The sequence below is a fragment of the Hyperolius riggenbachi genome, chromosome 12, assembly GCF_040937935.1.
Source record: "Hyperolius riggenbachi isolate aHypRig1 chromosome 12, aHypRig1.pri, whole genome shotgun sequence".
In the NCBI taxonomy this organism is placed as follows: domain Eukaryota; kingdom Metazoa; phylum Chordata; class Amphibia; order Anura; family Hyperoliidae; genus Hyperolius; species Hyperolius riggenbachi.
Window position 1 is genome coordinate 210,556,723 of NC_090657.1, and position 17,025 is coordinate 210,573,747.

Here is a 17,025-nt window from a genome sequence, read left to right on the forward strand (position 1 = left end):
CTGTCACTGGCTGCACAGGACGGATAGTGTCCTGTGCAGCCTCGATCACCGGGGGGGAACAGGTAGGAGAGGGAGGGGGGAATTTCGCCGCGGAGGGGGGCTTTGAGGTGCCCCCCCCGCCAGCCACACGCAGGCAGAAGAGATCAGACCCCCCCCTGCACATCATCCCCATAGGAGGGAAAAAAGGGGGGCAATCTGATCTCTCTGCCTGCACCCTGATCTGTGCTGGGGGCTGTAGAGCCCACCCAGCACAGATCACTAAAAACCACGCTGGTCCTTAAGGGGGGGTGAAGGGTGGGTCATCAAGTGGTTAAGAAAAAAGGACTGGGTTCGACCAATTTAGTTGCCTGCTCAGAAAAGCTCTTTTGCATAGATAACAACTCAAGTTTTTCAACTCTTCCTGTACTGGAAAGCAATAAAAGACTCTGTTCTTTGCTATGAATGTTCCATTCATTATCTGTACTAGACATACAATCTCATAAGTTTATTTTTGCTTTAGGTTCAAACAGCATCACTTTCCAACTTCCTCTGTCACTCATAATTATGTTTTCTGTTGTAGTTTTAGCCACGTATATAACACAAGAACCTTCAAACCTCCAACTCAGAGCTGGGGAGAGCGCCAAAATGTCTTGTACCGTGCAGGAACATATCGAAGTCGAGGAACTAAGGCTGTCTTTTTTCAAGAACGAAATTTTCAGTATTTCAGTGTCTGATAAAACTGCATCAAAATTTGATTTCTCCGGCACATTTAAAACATTCAGTTGGAACGTACCTCAAAACAACTGCAGCACCCGTAAGTGGTCACTCCTACATCTTCATTCAAACTGCAATGTAAAGGTACTTACTTACGTCTTTGAGAAAGAGATGCTGTCATGTAAAGACTAGCATAGACAGTAGAACACAATGGAGTCCTGATAACAATGGAGATATCCTTCCATGTAAAGCTTATGGCCCCTTCCTGTTGGCTGAATAAACTAATGGTGGCTATACACTTATAGATTTGCAGTAGATTCGACCATCAGATAGATTTCTGTCAGATGCCTGTCAAGCTTAATCTGACAGGAATCTATCTGATGTGTGCCACACACTAGGAACAAATTTCCAAAAGATTTCAGAATAAAATCTATTGGAAATCTAAATGCATTATTGGACCATTAGATCCAAATGCAACTTTATGCGCCATCGATCTGCTGCCAGAAGCAGATCCACCTAGATTTTTAATTTCTGTCAGATAGATCAAATTGATCAAAATTGGCCACAAATCGATCGATAAATTTGATAGAATTGCTTTCTGATTGATGGATCGATTCTATATAATCGATCGCTGGCTGATATCGACCCATGTATGGGCCCCTTAAGACTTTAAAGCTTTTGATCTTATCTCTGCTGTGTTCTACAAACCTGGAAAATGTTGTTTTAAAGAGAAACTGTAACCAAGGATTGAACGTCATCCCAATCAGTAGCTGATACTCCCCTTTCCCATGAGAAATCTTTTCCTTTTCTGGAAAGGATCATCAGGAGAGTCTGTATGGCTGATATTATGGTGAAACCCCTCCCACAGTTTGATGAAAGGACCTAGGTTCTGACAGTTTCCTGTCTGTGAACCTCATTGCATTGTGGGAAATAAGGGCTTTCCCAACTGCCGAGCAAACAGTATCTCCCTCTGTGCATATGTATATCTATAAAAGAAAAAAAAACTATTAGCCTATGTATATCTATAAAAGAAAAAACGTTCAAGCTTATCGCAATGTTAGGGGGTGTGATTATAAGTAATGGCAGTTAGTGCTGTCTCGTTTGCTTGATTCCATTGTTCTTGTGTGGTGTGGTGAACAGGGCAGCCATCAGGGGGGGACAACTGACACTGCAGTGAGGGGCCCAGGGCTTCTGGTGGCCCTCTCCCCCCCCCCCCACCAAAGCGCTGGAAGGTCCGCATGTGCTGGCTGCGGGCCTGTGGCTCACTAACCAGCACACCCTGAGCACTGAGAGAAGAGTGACATCAGCACGTAAACGTGGAGAGCAGATGAGTGAGCCCGCTACTATACTATACTGGGGGAACCTATACCTGGCTACCTATACTGGGGGCACCTATACCTGGCTAGGGCAGGGGGATGAGCTAAGACAGAAGGGGACAAGAGGTAACACAGGGGGATAAAAGGGGCACAGAGGGAACAGAGGTGGACAAAAGAGGCACAGGGACAAAAGAGATGAGACGGGAACATGAGGTCACACGGAGGGACAAACTGAGGTGAGAAAGAGGGGGACAAAAGAGGCACAGGAAGAAAAGAGGGGGACAAAAGAGAATGGATAAATGATAAGAACGGACCTACGAGTCCCTATCTCATTTGTTAACCAGGGACTACAGTATTTTGCTAGTATTTGGCTCCACCCACAACATGCCATGGTCACGCCCACTTTTTGACGCATCACGCTGTGTATGCAGCTTTCTTCAATGTTGGAGCCATGCACATTTTTTGCCGCAGCACACTTCGCGCAAGGACACGGGGGTGGGGTGGTTAGTGGGCGGGCACAGCAATCAGTAGGTGGGCCTAGGGAGGAGGGGGCCCAGGCTTGTTGATGTGTGAGGGGCCCCAAAATTTCTGATGGCGGCCCTGATGGTGAACCACAGGGTGTAAGAAGCAGCAGCCAGGTGGAACGTTCCCCTGGAAGGTTGTCCAAGAAGGGTCATCTATTGCGCAAGTATTGTCCTTTTTTTTTTCATGACTGCCAGTAGTAAAGATGATGACGTGCAGGATGATTGTGGGTCAAACAACATGAACAAATTACATAAATCATTTTTTGATCTTGCTTCTATTTTTCAACTTCTCACTTTGCATTGCAATATATTGATCCCACCCCCTTCCTTTGTTACAGTTCCTCTTAAAAGGTAACTGAGCACCTCTTAGGTAATATGTGAGGTTCATAAATGATGTGTTCTTTGTGGGGGCAGCATTGATTTACTTACCTACTATGGATTGTTGCCCATCTTCCTTCTGTCAATGCTAAAATTCCACAGACTCACAGGCTTAAAGTGCCTATGATGTCGAGTTCGTCCCTGGCACTAGTGCACGGCAAGATATGTAGCGACCCCAGCTCTGCATGCCGGGAGATGTAGTCTTTAACCACTTAAGTACCAGCTGTCTCTACCCCCTTAAGAACCAGAGACCACTGGAATAGTGACGAATACCAACGAATCACCGCACATACCCGCCGCAACCACCATCACGGCTGCACGTCTGGAACCTGGGCCACCTACTCTGCCGTCTCTATGACGGCAGAGTTCCTGTGAGCTGTCTGGAGCCGCTTTCATTGGCTCTTGACCCTGTCTATCAATGTAAGCCAACGGGAGCAGCTTACGCTGACACTTGCTCACAGGCCTCTGCCATTACAGAGATAGCAAAGCAGGTGAGCTGCAGGGTGGAGACAGCGGCAAGATCGTCAGAAATGATGAAAGTGGCGAGAACGAGCTACGTCGGTGTATTGAACTCTATGCCCTGTCAGCCAGGTAGCCATCAAAACAGGACGTAGATTTCAATCATTAACCCATTCGCGTTTCGTCGTTTTCACTTGAGCAATGTTCACCTCCCATTCATTAGCCTATAACTTTATCACTACTTATCACAAATGAACTGATCTATATCTTGTTTTTTCCGCCACCAATTAGACTTTCTTTGGGGGGTACATTTTGCTAAGAGCCACTTTACTGTAAATGCATTTTAACAGGAAGAATAAGAAAAAACGGAAAAAATTCATTATTTCTCAGTTTTCAGCCATTATAGTTTTAAAATAATACATGCCTCCATAATTAAAACTCACGTATTGTATTTGCCCATATGTCCCGGTTATTACACCATTAAAATTATGTCCCTATCACAATGTATGGCGACAATATTTTATTTGGAAATAAAGGTGAATGTTTTCCATTTTGCATCTATCACTATTTACAAGTTTAAAATAAAAAAATATAGAAATATTTCATCTTTACATTGATATTTAAAAAGTTTAGACCCTTAGGTAAATATTTACATGTTTTTTTGTTTTTTATTGTAATGGTTTTTTGTTTTTTTATATTAAACATTTTATTTAGGTATTTTTGGGAGGGTGGGATGTAAACCATATTTTTTTTAATGTAATTGTGTGTTGATTTAAATTTTTTTCACTTTTTGTTGTAGTTTTATTTTTTGGCCACAAGATGGCGGCCATGAGTTTGTTTACATGACGTCACTCTAAGTGTAACACACGCTTAGAGTGACGCATCGGGGAGGGAACAGCCAGAAAAGGCGCAGCTTCCGAGAGAAGCTGTCGCTTTTTCAGCGGGGGAGAGGAGTCAGTGATCGGGCACCATAGCCCGTTTCACTGATTTCCTGGCTAAGGAACCGCGGGCCGGGAGCGCGCGTGCACGCGCGTTAAGGGCTGCGGGAGCGCGCGGTAGCGTGCATGGTTCCTGGACGTAGTTTCTACGTCCAGGAACCAAAATAGGTTAAAGTGAACCTCCGGACTAAAAATCTACTCAGCAAAACTGAAAATGCTTGGTCTTTCTTTAACAGTTTCACAGCATCAGAACTTTGTTTTTCTTACCAAAGCATCATTTTTAGCTGTATTTTTATGTAAGCTCCACCCATCAAAGAAAAAAAGCCCGGGCTTTTTTCCCTGATACTGTGCAGAGCATGATGGGATTTCCTATGTTGTTATTCACGTTGCTTAGCAACTGGGAGGGATGATCAGGACACAGGACAGTTGGAATCATACACCCTGTCACCTCCTTACAACCAAAAAGATGGCTGCCATCATGAAATCAAACATTTGCCTGTTCTTTTAAAACAGGGTGGGTAAGAGATTATATTCCCTATCTATTTCATTAACATAAGTAATGTAACTTAATGAAAGTATGTTTGTTTAGGTTGGAATTCCTCTTTAACCACTTTACCCCCCCGCGGTACGAATTTCTCCGTCCCTTTTTTCCCCCCTAAAAAACCAGGGACGGAGAAATCTGTACCTTCCGCACTACCACCGCTGTCCGTGCTCCCGCCGCTCGTGCGCGCGCTCCCACCGCTCGTGCGCGCCGCCGCCCGCTCACCCGGAGATCAATGAACGGGAAAATCCATTCACGTTCGTTGATCTAAGCCCCTTCAATGATCCGCTGCTTCTATTAGAAACAGCGCGATCATTGTGATTTATCCAGCCTCGTACTGCTTCCTGTAAGCGTCCTTCCGGACGCTTACAGGTCGCATGTAAACAAACACACTGTGGCCATCTTGTGGCCAAATAGTAAAACTACACCCTAAAGCATTTTACATATACCAACACATTAGTTTTACACAATAAATTAACTCCTTACCTCCCACACTCCCCAATTAATTTTTTTTCTGTAATAAAAAAAAAAAATACAATAAAAAAAACATAAATAGTTACCTTAGGGACTGAACTTTTTAAATATTTATGTCAAGAGGGTATAACACTGTTACTTTATAAACTACGGGCTTGTAATTAGGGATGGATGCAAAACTGAAAAAAATGCACCTTTATTTCCAAATAAAATATTGGCGCCAAACATTGTGATAGGGACATCATTTAAATGGTGTAATCACCGGGACAAATGGGCAAATACATTTCATGGGTTTTAATTACAGTAGCATGCATTATTTAAAAACTATAATGGCCGAAAACTGAAAAATAATAATTCTTTCCCACATTTTTTCCTATTTTCCCATTAAAACACATTTAGAATAAAATAATTATTGGCAAAATGTCCCACCTAAAGAAAGCCTAATTGGTGGCGAAAAAAACAAGATATAGTTCATTTTATTGCGATAAGTAATAATAAAGTTATAGACGAATGAATGGAAGGAGCGCTGAAAGGTGAAAATTGCTCTGGTGTTCAAGGGCGGGCTAGCAAAAAAGGGCGCACAAGGATAGTGGACAAAAAGGGCGCCGCCATAGACTGCAATGCAAAATATCGGCTATTCGGCGCCCGACAGGAAAAAAGGGCGCACGAGAAATAGCGTTTTACAGGGATCGTGTTAACAAAAGGCTCCGTTTACAGGATAAAGTTTATAACAAATGTCGTTTACAAGTTCGTTTTGACTTTGTATTATACTTATTTCTTCGTTTGTAAATTTCGCTTATATGAGTTTTAACTCGTTTTTTCGTTTTAAAATTACGCTTACAAACCTATTATAACTAAAATTTCGTTTACACTTCTTTTTGCATTTAAAAATCGTTTTCATATGTATAATGCTTACATAACGTTTCTCAACCTGATTGTATTACAAATACATCGCTTTTGGTATTAACTTTGTTTTTACATTTATAATGCGTTGATTATAGTTACTAAAATATCGTTTTAAATATTACTGTTATTTTAAGATTTCTAATGCATAAGTGATGTTAAGGTTAGGTTAAGGCACCAACAGGGGGGTCTTAGGTTTAGGCACCAACAGGGGGGTCTTAGGTTTAGGCACCAACAGGGGGGTCTTAGGTTTAGGCACCAACAGGGGGGTCTTAGGTTTAGGCACCAACAGGGGGGTCTTAGGTTTAGGCACCAACAGGGGGGTCTTAGGTTTAGGCACCAACAGGGGGGTCTTAGGTTTAGGCACCAACAGGGGGGTCTTAGGTTTAGGCATCAACAGGGGGGTCTAGGGGTTAGGGATAGGTACAGGGAGGGTTAGGTATACTTATACACGTGTAAATAGCGTTTTTTCTATAGACGCTATTTGACGTTTTATTTCAGAATTCGTTTACCGTTATAGACGCTATTTTGCCATTTCATTTCCGTTTATTTAACCTATTTAGCACTAAATTATCGTTTATAACATATTAAACGAAAATATGGTTTTGCATTCAAACGTACAATTTCGGCTACACCCCGCGCCCTTTTTTCCACGCGCCCTTTTTTGATAGACGCGTTCAAGCAAGGGGTAAAACCCCTCAGTGGTGAAGTGGTTAAGGTCTTTGAAGTGAACCTCAAGACTAAAAATCTACTCAGCAGCACTGAAAAGGCTTGGTGTTTCTTTAACAGTTTCACAGTAACAGAACTTGTTTTCTTACTTAAGCTTCATTTTTAAAAACCGTGGAACGCAAACAGGTTAAATATCCTTATAATCACAAAGCAGAAGTTTTTATCTCCCAATAAATTTGTCCACTTTAGCGGAAATAATCAAAAATACAGGTAAAGGTGGATGTCTGTGCTAAGGTATGCCAGCTATTGTAAGATTAAGATGTACTTTCACTGATCATCCAGATAGATCGGAAGATTCGCTGACATTGACATGCTATAGCGGAGATGTGACCACTACAACTGCAACACTATGGGTGAAAAACAGCAATGACTATCAGAGCCGCCTCGATCTGTCCGGCAGCGTCTACAAGCTGAAAGTCACACTGAACGACCTGCAGGGTGATGACATGGGCACATACAGATGTTCTGGAAAACTGAAAGATGTGTTTGAAGGATTTTCTGGAAATGAAACCAACCTCACCGTATACACAGGCAAGGGAATCACACTTATGTAATCTTATTATACTCATTAGTCTATGACTATGGTAGGATTTGACTGTTAGCTCCTCTGAAGATAGTCAGTGACATGACTATGTACTCTGTAAAGTGCTGCAGAAGGTGTCAGTGCTATATAAATACATAATAATAATAATATGGTAGGACATTAGACTATGACTATGGCAGGATTAGATTGTGAGCTCCTCTGAGGACAGTCAGTGATATGACTATGTGCTCTGTAAAGTGCAGCAGAAGATGTCAGTGCTATATAAATACATAATAATAATAATAATAATATGGTAGGACATTAGACTATGACTATCGCAGGATTAGATTCTGAGCTCCTCTGAGGACAGTCAGTGACATGACTACTGTATGTGTTCTGTAAAGTGCTGCACAGGATGCCAGTGCTATATAAATACATAATAATAATATGGTCGGACATTAGAGTATGACTATGGTGGGATTAGATAGTGAGCTCCTCTGAGGACAGTCAGTGATATGACTATGTACTCTGTAAAGTGCAGCAGAAGATGTCAGTGCTATATAAACACAATAATAATAATATGGTAGGACATTGGATTATGACTATGGTAGGATTAGATTGTGAGCTCCTCTGAGGACAATCAGTGACATGATCAGGGGCGTAGGGCTCGCGGTCACAGCGGTTGCAATGGCGACCGGGCCTGCGGGTGTGAGGGGCCCAGGCCGTGCGTGTTCTAGGTCCCAGCAGGTGCTCACTCCAGGGGTCAGGTCTGGACGCCCGAGTTCCATTGCGCCTCTGTCACTGTTCTTCTCCGCGGCCAGCAGTGCAGGGGACCTAGCACCGGCATCTGTTTCCATGCCGCTGCCCAATCATCTGTAAGGCAAGGTCTTCTGCCTGCCGCTGCGATGTAGCTCCGCCCTCCCACCCAAGTCCCATGACTGCATCGAGTGGCTGGATGCTTCCACTCACCTCCTTCCTGCCAAGTATATGTTTACACTGACACCGTGATTGCTCCAAGGACCATAATTACTCTGAAAGGAGGAGCTGTAAGTGCCGAATTCCATGGTGGTGGTGACAGAGGCTGCCAGCATCATCCGGGCAGGCTGCTGACTCCAGGATAACATGGTATGTGCTGACTGAGATAGCCACCCTGCCCCAGCGACTCTGCCACCCTGCAACCATCTCCAGCCACCCTGCCCCAGCAACCCTGCCACCCTGCACCCATCTCCAGCCACCCTGCCCCAGTGACCCTGCACCCAACCCTGCCCCAGCGAACCTGCCACCCTGCACCCAACTCCAGCCACCCTGCCCTAGCAAACCTGCCACCCTGCACCCATCTCCAGCCACCCTGCACCCAGATCTAGTCTGCACGCTGTCCCAGCCACCCTGCCCCAGCCTCCCTCCACCCAGACCTAGCCTGCACCCTGCCCCAGCCTCCTTCCACCCAGACCCAGCCTGCACCCTGCCCCAGCCACCCTGCACCCAGACTCTGCCCCAGCCACCCTCTATCCAGACCCAGCCTGCACCCAGACCCACCCTGCACCCAGACTCAGCCTGCACCCAGACCCTGCCCTAGCCACCCTTCACCAAGACCCAGCCTGCACCCAGCCCCAGCCTCCCTTCACCCAGACCCAGCCTGCACCCTGTCCCAGCCACCCTGCACCCAGACCCAGCCTGCACCCAGGCCCAGCCTGCACCCAGACTCACCCTGCACCCAGACCCACCCTGCACCCAGACTCAGCCTGCACCCAGACCCTGCCCTAGGCACCCTTCACCAAGATCCAGCCTGCACCCAGCCCCAGCCTCCCTTCACCCAGACCCAGCCTGCACCATGTCCCAGCCACCCTGCACCCAGACCCAGCCTGCACCCAGACCCACCCTGCACCCAGACTCAGCCTGCACCCAGCCCCAGCCCCAGCCACCCTCCATCCAGAACCAGCCTACACCCTGCCCCAGCCACCCTGCAACCAGACCCAGCCTGCACCCAGTCCCAGAGGCCCCATTAAGAAAAGGGGCGTGACTTGATAAGTGTGGCCTGTGTTAAGGGGTGGGGTTTAGGGTGCCAGGGCTCATGTGCCTATGGGCTGCTGAGCTCTAAATCTGGACCTGTGCACACTAATGTTGTGCACTTAATGTAGCTACCAGTAAATGAAATTTAATTAAATTAGACAGCACTGCCTGTAGTGGTGATGGGGGGGGGGGGGGGGATTGCATGGGTGGGAGGTGAGGGGGAGGAGGGGGGCCCACATCCAGATTCCGCATCGGGCACAGAGGTCTATAGCTACGCCACTGGACATGACTATGTACTCTGTAAAGTGCTGCAGAAGATGTCAGTTCTATAAACACATAATAATAATAATAATAATAATAATAATACTAAATAATAATAATAATAATAATAATAATATGGTAGGACATTAGAATGACTATGGTAGGATTAGATTCTGAGCTCCTCTGAAGACAGTCAGTGACATGACTATGTAATCTGTAAAGTGCCGCAGAAGAAGTTAGTGCTATATAAAATACATAATAATAATATAGTAGGACATCAGACTATGACTATGGTAAATATTAGATTGTGAGCTCCTCTGAGGACAGTCAGTGACATGACTATGTGCTCTTTAAAGTGCAGCAGAAGATGTCACTGCTATATAAACACATAATAATGATAATAATAATAATAATATGGTAGGACATTAGACTATGACTATGGTAGGATTAGATTCTGAGCTCCTCTGAGGACAGTCAGTGACATGACTATGTACTCTGTAAGGTGCTGCAGAATATGTCGGTGCTATATAAATACATAATAATAATATGGTAATATGGTAGGACATTAGACTATGACTATGGTAGGGATTAGATTGTGAGCTCCTCTGAGGACAGTCAGTGACATGACTATGCACTTTGTAAAGTGCTGCAGACGACGTCAGTGCTATATTAACAGATAATAATAATAAGGTAGGACATCAGACTATGGGCTTGATTCACTAAAAGGTGAGAACTCATATTACGGCCATCTTTGCGCACTCAATTGCACGTTTTTGCGTGCAAACGTGAACTTTCGCACGCAAACGATATCGTTCTCACACACATTTTGTTTGTGCAAGCAATTGTGCGCACAAATGCGAAAATGGGTGTGAAAATGGCCGTGATATGAGTTATCACCTTTTAGTGAGTCAAGCCCTATGACTATGGTAGGATTAGATTGTGAGCTCCTGTGAGGACAGTACATGAAAGGAATGTACTCTATAAACTTATGCAGAAGATGTCAGTGATCTATAAATACTAAATAGAAGTAACCATCAAGCTTTTTTCCCCTCTTTCAGGGCTTTCAAACTCTGCAGTAGTTGGAATTGTTGTTGCCTTGGTTATCGGTGGTATCATCATCATCATCGGTGGAGTTTGGTATTATGTAAGTATCTGATTGAGTGGAGTGAATTATTGGCCTACGCGAATCTATTATCAGACCTGCAAGTGCTGCAGCTATTGGATAGCAGGTTTCATACAGGTCTCCATCCACATTTACTGCATAGGAAAATGCATGTAGATTACTTGTGTCAGTCTAGGGGCTGGTTCACACAATGCATTTTTTACACGCAGAAAGAAAACAACCTGCAGCATTTTCGCACATTCTGCTCTTTTCTCATTGACAAACAATACCTACCATGAAAAACATGCATTTAAAAGTCTGAAGAGAATATTAAAGGGAAAAAGGCTCTGGGTTCTATAGAGCCTGCCTGTTATCCTCACAGCCAGGGCCGGCCCGCTCATGAGGCGGGGTGAAACATTTGCCTCAGGCGGCAAACTTCTAGGGGCGGCACCCGCCCGGGGTGGCCGGCCGCCGAGCCGGAGGGGTAGTGGGCAGGTCGGGGGTATTGGCCCTAGCGGTGGGGAGGGGGGTCGGACACCCCCTCCCTCGCCTGGGTCCCCCGATCTGCGCTCCCCTCCAGCTGTAATTAGGAAGCAGCCGCTTGCAGATCGTAAGAGGCAACGGGCGGGGAGGACTCACCTTTTCCGCGTTCCAGCGAACTGACGTCACTTCCTGCATCGCCGCCCACTGTATTGTAAGTGGACGGCGATGCAGGAAGTGACGACCCCCCCTCCCCACCACTAGGCCCAATACCCCCGACCTGCCAGCTACCCCTCCTGCTCGGCGGCCGCCCCCCCCCCCCAGCAGAAATTTTCTCCTAAATTTGCCTCATGCGGCAAAAAGTCTAGGGCCAGCCCTGCTCACAGCGCCTGCATTCCAGCACTAGATCCCCTGTTCGCAGTCTCCGGCCGATGGGTCAGAGACTGCTCTCTTCCATCGCTTCTGCTACTGACGGACTATCGGGCAATCTTACGCAATCTCACGCGTGTGCAGTACGAAGGGGCCGTCTTCGGGGAGCACTCTGGCTCCAGAAGAATGCCGAAGAGTCTCTCAGTGATGGACGAGAGCGGTCTCCGACCAAGAATGCAAATGGGGGTTTCAGCGCTGGTATGCGGGCACCATATGGAGAAAAGGAAGGCTCTATAGGACCTTATAGGGCCTTCCCTCTCCTTAGGCGAGTATCTGTTTGTTTGTTTGTTTGTGTTTTCGCTTCAGACTTGCTCTAAATGAATTCTAATTAAAATAAAAGTGGCCAGTTTACCTTACCTGTGGCTTCTTCCAGCACCCTAAAGTCCCTCTGTGCCCTTGCACGCTCCTCTAATAAGCGGCAGTGAACGTCTGACAGCTGCACGCGCAGCCCGGGGGCGCATGCCTCCTGATCATGCTACTGTGGCCGGCAGTGTTCTGCGTTTGCACATTTTTTTAAATTATGATCAAGGGTGTGTGTGGGTGGAGCAACAAATGCGCAGTAGCCCGTGATTAGCTGAGTTAGCCACCTTTCAGAAGAGCACTACTGCTGAACTGTGCAGTGCGGAGTGATGACAAGAAACCAGGCAGGTTAGGTAAACTTATTCACTTTAGGCACCCTGGCTTTAAAGGGACTGCAAGCACCTCTCATGGGCATGTTAAGCCAGATGACTTCCATTAAAGTCGTACTATGACCCCTCTAGAGGAGCCTCTTGCAATGGCCATGCGTGTCACTTCCTCTTCCTGCTTCAATCAGTGATGCACTTCTCTAACAGAGAAGACAGGGGTGACCCAGAAGTTATAACATAGCCAAGATGGCAGCCGCGATTTTTAAATTGAAATCAAATGAAAACTATTTGATGTAGAACAGCAAATGCAGGCATCAAATGAAAGAGGAGAGCACAAGCTACAGAAACTTTGCAGTACTGGTTGGAGTCTTAAAGGCATACCTATGAGAGGTGCCCAGAGTCCCTTTAAAGTGGGCCTGAACTCTTGCACAGGACAGAAGTAGAAAAGAGAAATGCACCCTGAATGTATTTAGAGAGTTTAGTCTGTTTAATCGCCCCTCATTTGTGTCTAATCTCAAGTTGTAATTTGATCTCTCTGGTGTCACATGACTGCCATGGCAGATAAGGCAGATAAGCTCATTTGAAAGCACAGGATGTTAACAATATGTCCGCTTCCATGAAAGCAGGAAGTAGAAACAGTGCAGATTTATTTTAGGATTTGTATCAGGTATAACAAAGAAATGTTTTTATTTAAAGGTCATTATGCTGTTGCTTATCTTTAGAGCAGAGAGGAAGTTCTGAGTCCAGGTCGGCTTTAAACACAGATAATCACATCTTGGCCCTTATGCAATTAACGTTTTCTTCCTAGTTTTTTTCATCTTTTATTTAAGTGAACTTTCCAGCAGTTTTCAACTGAAAAAGTATCGAAAAGTAAGGGGGAAAAGTACTACCAAAAGTATTTTGAGTATTTTTTTTTTGCTTTGGCTTAAAGTGGATCCAAGATGAAAAACTAACTATAACAAGTAACTTGTCTATATATCTTATCTAAAGTTTAGATAGTTTACACAACAAATATGGCTGCATACAGCTTCAGCAGTTTATGATGATTTATTCCTGAGATACAATGAGAGTTTGTCATCATTACACAGGTAATCTGCAACTGCATCTCCACCCCTCAGCCTGTGAAAAAATCACTCCCCCCTCCCCTCTGCCTCTGAAATCTCTGTCTAGTAACCTCCTCCTCCTGCCCAAACTGAGCTCCCATAAGCCCTTGCTACCTGGGTCTGAGTGCCATGGCATTTTGGAGAAGCTGTGGGCGAGGCTTGTTTAGTTTATAGGGAATTAGAGTATTAAAACAAACAAAAAAAAGTATTTGGCTTGAGGAATGCCCTATAAACTATACGTAAGGAACACAATTATGCAATGAATAAAAGTTCATCTCGGATCCAATTTAAAAGAAATTTTAATGACAAGTTTAAAGAGTACTCAAGCCAAAGCTTGGGTATAAAATCAGATACTTACCTAAACAGAAGGAAGCCTCAAGATCATATTGAGGTTTCCCTCGCTACTCCGTTGTCCCCCGTTGCTGAGCGTGTCCCCCTGAAAGATTAGTGACAAGGCATTGTTGCTAATCACATCGGGGCCGTGTAGCTACTCTTCCTATAGCATGGCCGTGGAATAGCCAACTGAGCCCGCATGCGCATTAAGCTAAAGCCACGGGTTCCATGCTGCTGTGCACGCGGAAGTGGACTCGTGAGACTACTGAATGGCCATGCTATAGCAAGAGAAGCTGCATGGCTCCGATGTGTAGGGGGGCCGCACTTAACACTGGGGGACCATGGAGTGGCAAGGGTAGACTCAATAGCCTAACAGTCTCCCGAGCGGTGATTGCTGCTCGGAGACTGAAGAGTGGGCGGAGCTCTGCCCCCCAAGAAGGAGATACGCGCGCAGCCTGCGCGCGGTCTCCTTCAGTAGCCGGCTCCAGGACCTGTCGCCAATTGGCGTTAGGTGGTCCAGGAGCTGCCGCCGCGTCCACGCCCATTGGCATGGGGGGGATCTTTAAGTAGTTAAATCCAGTCCAGGTTTACTGAATCACTTCCAACATCGCAAAGATGCTTGAAGATATTTTCTCCCCATTGCTCATGTAATTTGATTGCAAAATATTTTTTGTACAGCGATACCGCAACAAGGAGGCAGCAGAACCCAACTACTGAGAAGGTAGGGAACCTGGGTTGCCTGAGTCTCTTGTTTATTACAGGAGTTTGCCCTGGGAAGAGGTCTAATCTGTTGCTGGGGATTGTAGTGGTGAAGGGTCTAATCTATTGCTGGGGATTGTAATGGTGAAGGGTCTAATCTATTGCTGGGGATTGTAGTGGTGAAGGGTCTAATCTGTTGCTGGGGATTGTAGTGGTGAAGGGTCTAATCTGTTGCTGGGGATTGTAATGGTGAAGGGTCTAATCTATTGCTGGGGATTGTAATGGTGGAGGGTCTAATCTGTTGCTGGGGATTGTAATGGAGAAGGGTCTAATCTATTGCTGGGGATTGTAATAGTGAAGGGCCTAATCTATTGCTGGGGATTGTAATGGTGAAGGATCTAATCTATTGCTGGGGATTGTAATGGTGAAGGGTCTAATCTATTGCTGGGGATTATAATGGTGAAGGGCCTAATCTCTTGCTGGGGTGGGGATTGTAATGGTGAAGGGTCTAATCTATTGCTGGGGATTGTAGTGGTGAAGGGTCTAATCTATTGCTGGGGATTGTAGTGGTGAAGGGTCTAATCTATTGCTGGGGATTGTAATGGTGTAGGGCCTAATCTATTGCTGGGGATTGTAATGGTGAAGGATCTAATCTATTGCTGGGGATTGTAATGGTGAAGGATCTAATCTATTGCTGGGGATTGTAATGGTGAAGGGCCTAATCTATTGCTGGGGATTGTAATGGTGAAGGATCTAATCTATTGCTGGGGATTGTAATGGTGAAGGGTCTAATCTATTGCTGGGGATTGTAGTGGTGAAGGGTCTAATCTATTGCTGGGGATTGTAGTGGTGAAGGGTCTAATCTATTGCTAGGGATTGTAATGGTGAAGGGCCTAATCTATTGCTGGGGATTGTAATGGTGAAGGATCTAATCTATTGCTGGGGATTGTAATGGTGAAGGGTCTAATCTATTGCTGGGGATTATAATGGTGAAGGGCCTAATCTCTTGCTGGGGTGGGGATTGTAATGGTGAAGGGTCTAATCTATTGCTGGGGATTGTAGTGGTGAAGGGTCTAATCTATTGCTGGGGATTGTAGTGGTGAAGGGTCTAATCTATTGCTGGGGATTGTAGTGGTGAAGGGTCTAATCTGTTGCTGGGGTGGGGATTATAATGGTGAAGGGTCTAATCTATTGCTGGGGATTGTAATGGTGAATAGAGATGGCCTGAACGGTTCACATGCAAACTTGTTCGCGTGAACAACGCGGGTTCACGTTCGCGTCAAATCGCAAACTTTATGCGAGTTCGACCCACCCCCTATACTACATCATTGTCATACTTACCGTCCTGGTCCAGTCCGGTGTTCCCGCGGGCATGTTGTTATGCTTGTTCTGGCGCGCACATCGTTACGTGCTGCGAGTGCAAGGTCATACGCGTGCGCAGTGCGTGCAAAAGGTCGCACGCGTGCGCATAGAGGTGCGTGCCGCGCTGTGCGTTGCGCGCAGGAGTAATTACTGCCGCCAAAACTTCCTATTTAAACAGCTCTGCCCTCTGGAGCAGTGCTGTTATTTCTCACAGCGTGTGCCTTGTATCCTGAGCGTTATTCTGATTGTTATTCCGGTATTGACCTTGGCTTGTTCCTTGTACTCCTAATCGCTGCCCGTCCTGACCCTTGGCTTGTTTACTGATTACGTCTGATCGCAGCCTGCCCTGACTCCGGCCTGTCCTCGACCTTCCAGATCTCCGCCTGTCCTGACCTCCTGCTTGTCCACGACCTTGAGTATCTGGTACTGGCTCTCCTCATCGAGACGTCAACTGTTCTCCAACCCTCTGTGGGATCACTTTAAGTGCAACCTGGTGGGCACTAGGCAGCTAAGTATCCACATTCCCCTCAAGGGTTTGTGGTCCTGCTTCTCCCCTCAAGAGGTTGTGGTTGAAGACCCGTGGTCACTTAGACTCTGCGCTTTGGTGGTCCGTATCGCAGTGGGGCAGTCAACAGCATCTGTATCTCACCGCCTAACAATCATTGGGCTTAACTTTGACCCTCTACATCACAGTCAGCAGACACATGGCAGCGATGTGGAGGGGGGCCGCACTTAACAATGGGGGACCATGGAGTGTCAAGGGTAGCCTCAATAGGATTCTGAGGCTTCCCTCTATTAAGGTAAGTATCTGAATTTGATCCTGCGCTTCGGCTCGGGATCACTTTTTTTTAAAAATCACCTGGGAGAAAACTCAGGAGAAAAAAGTTCATTGCTTAGGGGCCTTATTAAAATAAAATGTCTAAAAACCACCAGTAAGCAAGAAAATATTCAGAATAATCGTGATATTGCTTTTTTCACCAACTGTTTCATATTTTTGCAATTGTGAAGTGCTGAAGAGTTGTTTTGAAGAGAAGATGAAAAATTATCTCCAAGGAGAAAACTCAAGAGAAAAAAATATTTGCATATGGGCCATAGTGTGCGAAAATTTGTGTGCGAAAAGTTTGTATTTTGCGCACAGACAA

The 17,025-nt window shown here is 45.7% G+C and overlaps 1 protein-coding gene across 9 annotated transcripts in view; it reads left to right on the forward strand.

Annotated features, from left to right (window-relative positions):
* The window catches only part of LOC137541164 (uncharacterized), a 157,590-nt gene that overhangs the window by 127,084 nt on the left and 13,481 nt on the right, over nucleotides 1–17,025 (forward strand). For 6 of the 9 annotated variants that reach the window (XM_068262324.1, XM_068262327.1, XM_068262329.1 and 3 more), the window contains exons 3-5: nucleotides 560–793; nucleotides 7,238–7,486; nucleotides 10,808–10,893. In XM_068262324.1, the coding sequence (XP_068118425.1) occupies nucleotides 560–793; nucleotides 7,238–7,486; nucleotides 10,808–10,893 (569 nt within the window). Of the gene's footprint in view, nucleotides 1–559; nucleotides 794–7,237; nucleotides 7,487–10,807; nucleotides 10,894–14,500; nucleotides 14,544–17,025 lie in introns of all 9 variants that reach the window. The other 3 variants (XR_011025093.1, XR_011025094.1, XM_068262328.1) reach the window with 1 other exon arrangement.